The sequence below is a fragment of the Perca fluviatilis genome, chromosome 3, assembly GCF_010015445.1.
Source record: "Perca fluviatilis chromosome 3, GENO_Pfluv_1.0, whole genome shotgun sequence".
Taxonomy (NCBI): Eukaryota; Metazoa; Chordata; class Actinopteri; order Perciformes; family Percidae; genus Perca; species Perca fluviatilis.
Genome location: NC_053114.1, coordinates 10,932,523 through 10,937,789, shown reverse-complemented (window position 1 = coordinate 10,937,789; position 5,267 = coordinate 10,932,523). Strand labels below are relative to the sequence as shown.

The 5,267-nt window shown below is 39.6% G+C and overlaps 1 protein-coding gene across 5 annotated transcripts in view; it reads right to left on the bottom strand.

The window, feature by feature from the left end:
• The window catches only part of minar1 (membrane integral NOTCH2 associated receptor 1), a 203,766-nt gene extending 200,609 nt beyond the window's left edge, over nucleotides 1-3,157 (bottom strand). For 4 of the 5 annotated variants that reach the window (XM_039794949.1, XM_039794951.1, XM_039794952.1 and 1 more), the window contains exon 1: nucleotides 2,739-3,157. In XM_039794949.1, the coding sequence (XP_039650883.1) occupies nucleotides 2,739-2,809 (71 nt within the window). In that variant the 5' untranslated portion in view covers nucleotides 2,810-3,157. The remainder of the gene's footprint in view (nucleotides 1-2,738) is intronic. The other variant, XM_039794950.1, reaches the window with a different exon arrangement.
• Nucleotides 3,158-5,267: the final 2,110 nt, after the last annotated feature.

Sequence of the window (5,267 nt, the reverse complement as noted above, 5' to 3'; positions counted from 1 at the left end):
ACACAGGAATGACCAAGGATCCCAGCCACACACAGCATGTGTGAGAGGAGGTATTCCAACCTGAATGCAGAAAGAAAGATAATATAGAGAAGAGAATGGAAAATAAGGAAAGAAAAATATGGACATAGAATGAAAGGAAAAGAGGAAGGAATATAGGTGATAGGAAGAAATATATGGAATATAATAATGAAATGGATGGATGGATGGAAATGAAGGAAGGTATATAATGGATTTAATAATAGTGAGGAATTACAGGTTTTAAGGATAGGTAGTGGAGAAAGAAAGAGGAATGAAAAGATGGATGGATGGATGGGAAAGAAAGGAAAGGAATAGGGGACAGGCAGTGCAGGATAACGGAAAGTCTTTACTGTTTTCTTCTTTCCCTTCCCTGTTAAATGTGGACATCTACAAAGTGGTGGTAACCTTGTTTGAGAGTTTCACAATTCACGTTTATAGAAATGTGAGGTGTGGGTTTGTGTATGCATTATTGTATTAAACTTGTACATCTAGAGTTTTTTAGGACATTAACAGTAAGGTGATTAATTACCGATTAATTACTGAGGTTGTAGTGGGTGTTGGCGGTGTACAGTTTTAATGTGCAAATGTTTTAGTATTATTATTGTCTACCTACATGAGAATATCAGGAACACAATGCAAACAAAAACTGAACATATCTAATTATAGTTAAAGAGAATCTATAGCAGAGCTGTTGGATTGCATTAGATTGTCATACCTAATAAAGTGCTTGGTCAGTGTTTATTAAATAATGTAAATGATAAAAATGATCTCTAGTTTGTTACAATCACCCAGCATTATTTTTGTATGAAGACATATAAAGTAATATCAAACTACATTTAATTTGTTGTTTCTTTTCTTTTAAATTGTATGTCTACTGCAATCACATGGGAAAAGTAACTACATTTACATGCTGTGAATTGTTTTTTTAATTGAGAATCGTTTTTGAATCGAAAATCGATTTGAATCGAAGCTGGAGCCTAAAAATCAATACTGAATCGTGACATTTTCTGAATCGTGCACCCCTAGTTAACACATGCTAATCGAACGCCCTGTAGAGCGGCGTCCACGTTTTCCTGACCTGCCTTAATTGGTGACATCCAGCCAGGTAATGATAGTATTTGCTCTCAAGAGCAGAGCAGAACTTCTGAAACACGCTGCTGTACATCTGGTGGAATCACAAGTATTGCTTAGAGCCGTGATTAGCTCTGATGGCACCGTCACAGCCAGAACACAGTGAATCGATGGTTTATTAGACCAAAATAGTAGAGTAGGGTTGAGCGATTTTATTTAGCTAGTTTAATCGTCTGCCTCAGAAGTGTGGAGCCAGCGTATTTTACATCTTACTCTGTGAATTAAAGCTATAGTGCGTAGTTTCTGTCTCCCAATGAGGAATTCTAAGTAAAGACAACAAAACTGTCTGCACATCCACATGATACAAGCCTTCCGTGATCGCGCACCACCCCCACCCCTCCTCCACGCAGTTGCTAATAGCCAAGGAGCACACGGAGGATTAAAAAAACATGGACTCTTCATAAGAGGTAATTATCTTTCGCTCGATTTTTTGCGCACAAAAGTCACCAGACAACAATTTTCTGAACATAGCCATACTGAGAAATACAGAGAGAGAGTGGTGGAGCTGACAGTCTTAATTAGCTTTGTATCAACTCATTTGGCAATGGCTTGAATGTAACAGACGTTTATTAATATAAAAACGTTAAGCACTAAAGCTTTAAGGATTTATTATGACCAAACCAGAGTGGTGTGAGGCCCACTCCCTCTCAGTAGCTGTGTACTCTCTGTTCCTGTCTGTCTAGGAGTGGTGATGCATGTCATCAGCCACAATAAACCTCCGCTTGTTCTTCTCAGATCGTTACGTATCGTTACGTCGATTCAGCCACTCTGTTCGTCTGTTTTGCTAGTGCCATAGTCAGAGATAATGTATGTGATCTGAGATGGATTATATCTGGATTTGTTCATTAGCTAGGCCTATGTGTGAAATATGTAAAGCTAAACAAACTCACAGTAGTAAACAGATTTTATTCTAATCAACTTTTCCTCCAACTGATACAAGCAATAGAACTTTCCATCACCCAAAACCTTTTGAATTTAAAATCTGAGGTCTTCTGTTAGTCCATTTGCACAATGTTAAAAATGGAATTCGGCATAAAGCTAAGTTAAGTAATCAACTGTTATTCGCAGAGGTTCTGTGACTGTGTGAGATGGTGGTGTGTTCTTAGCACAGGTCATCTATTTTATAAAGCTCACTGCAGCCAATCATTACTACAGAGCTAATCTGGTCTCAGGTTGAAAAAGTATGAACCAGTTAAAGAAAAGAAAGTGCTGCCAAAGCTAGAGAGGCAAAGAAGAGATCCAATTGTGTGAAAATAACTTTTAAGAAACGACATAGGCCTACTGACAAAAATGGGATATAATTGTCAGTAAAAACATGTAACGTTTGCCTATAAATAATTGTAACATTAGGCCTCGTTAAATATCATAATAAAAAGGTCTTAAAAAGTCAATTTTTTTCGCTTGAGCACCAGTGCCCCAGACGTCTCTGCACATAGCTAGTCAAAACAAGGACTATTATCTACGTCAAACCTCGCAGAAATGTAATCCACCTGCATTTCGACAGTGAAAGCAGCTGTAGGCTGCAGAGCAGGTGCGTACACAGAAATATTTCAGCCTTATTTCAGTTATATTAGCTGGCCGTTACTTACCGTGAATTGTTGGGAACAGAGCGGAGATTCGTCTGATCAGCTCGTTGCAGTACAGCATGTCTCGAGATCATCGGAGATCCAACAAAAAAGAAAAAAACTCAGAGTAATCAAGCGTCATTCGCTCTGGATCTCGACACAAGCCCCTAATCAGGGTTTACAGAGACGAACTTGAACCTATCCAAGCATCAGTCTAAAAAAGAAAAATCAAAAATAAACAAAACGCACAGTACATGCTAACATGCACCCGCTCAGGTAAATAATGATAAAATAGATTTTGCCTACTGGCTCGGTTGGTTTTCATGTTAACCACAGATCCTTCCGCCTGAGCTCCATAAGTCAAGCTGTCTGTCTCCATTGTCCGACGTTTTCCCCTCCCTTCTGTGATGCTGTGGTAAAGAGCTGTCCGGGAATTGAAACTGCATGCTGTGCTGAAAAATAACCAGTGTCGAACTAAAAACAATAAACATTATGCTACCGGTTTCCGCTTTCAAAATAAGAGCATTAGAAAGTGTGTGTGTGTGTGTGTGTGTGTGTGTGTGTGTGTGTGTGTGTGTGTGTGTGTGTGTGTGTGTGTGTGTGTGTGTGTGTGTGTGTTAGTAATGTAGTGATTAAGGAGTTGATTGACAGAATCTATGAACAACAAACCAATCAATGCATAGAATTTAGGTTTGGTACGTTTATTATCCCTTAAATGAATTTGTTGTGCTAATAAAACAAGCATTATTAAAATTACTTTTATTACCAATAAACATGTTTACCCAAAAAGACATTCTCAGTTACTTACAGCGCCCAGATGCAATAGAAATAAACATTTCATATGTTAAGAATTGCTTGAATTATAAATATTACACGTATGTGAATTTAATATGAATCAACTATTTACAGTGAATGACGTATAGCATCTTAAAGGCATAGGGTGAACTGTCTTCTTTTAACAGGAAGCATGGTGGAATTAGCAAGACAGCTAATGTGTTGTTGTGGCGTTTCGTTTCCCCGTTGTTGTGTGCCCCTGCACCTGGGGATGCGCCCGGGGATCGCATCCCACATGTGGCGGTCCATCCTGTTGTTGTGGCCAGCGTGTGGCGCCTCATTTCCCCGTTGTTGCGTCCCCCAGAGCAGGTTCGAAAATCATGATCTGTACACGTTCAAAATTCGTGACGTGAACATGAAATAAACGTCAAAACCGTGACCTGTAAACGAAATCAATAAATCAAAATAACGTGACTATTTCACGACCTGGCGTGAGACCGGGTTGACAGACCACACGGAGTCAAACTGCCTTAAATATGTGGTCAGAGAGAGACACCACGCTGGGAAAAGAAAAAGCATTTTGCTTAAGAGAGAAAAACATGAGAGATCACTTTGTCAAAGCTAAAAAATGGCTTCCTGAAAAGAGTATTCTTTTAAGATAAACGACAGTCACATTAATAATTAAAGTAGACAAATGTAATGTTTGGCGGTACGTCAGTATTTATCATGGATGTGTTTACTACTGTTGCCAGGCAGCCTGCTTTCCTTTTCTGCTCTCTTCTTCTCTACTACTGCTTATTCACAGATTATTTTGTTTGTATGCCCCCTGGTGATTCGGAGAATACTGCAATGAACAATGCGTAAACGTCTCTGAGCATGGTCGTAGCGGGCGCACCATCTACTTCAGGCAGACCCTGACTCTTGGTGGGTGGCCTTCTGCCTCAGCCCATTGGGAGAGAGGAAGAGAGAGAGAAATAGAGAAGGTGTCTGCCTCCCGAACCCAAACTGGGAGCTGGTTCTACAGGAGAGGTGTTTGGTAACTGAAGGCTCTGGGTCCCGTTCTACTTTTGGAGACTCTAGGATCCACAAGTAACTATGCATTCCAGGAGTGCAGTGTTCTGATTTGTGGGTCAGAAGCAGGATTTTAAATTAAACTTTGAACTTTACAGGAAGCCAATTCCGAGAAGCCAATACGGGCGAAATATTGTCTCTTTTCCTGCAGCGAAATGCAGCATAAAGCTGGTTTGCTGGCAGAGCAGGAGGGCAGGAGAGCAGGAGGGCAGGAGAACAGGAGGGCGAGACGCTGGTGTGGATGAGTTATTTTTCGTGCTATCCACGTGCACGTGGGATAAACCCACTAGCGACGACCTTAGAGGATAGAGCCTTTACGATATAGAACAGCCCAGTTCCTTTGTTTCTTGTCAGTTCAAAATTGTTGAAATGCGGTTTCCAAAAAGCGACAGTACTAACTTACAAACCAAAAATGGACCCAGCAGATGAAGTGTGTTGAAGCATGGTGGAGGAAGTTGATTAGGTGATTCACACTTGGGCAGAGCCATATGGCTTACAATAGTAAATCATTATTTTAAGGCTATATCTAAATAATTTCATATTTTCTCTAAGATAACATTACTAACAGGATGTTTCTCAGTGATTCTCTGAGGTGGTGTACTGTCATTTGAATTATATAGATGGACTATTAAATAATTAAATATAAAATAAAAAAATATAAATATTTTGAGTATTTTGTAATTTTATGGCTTATAGTTCTTGTAGAGT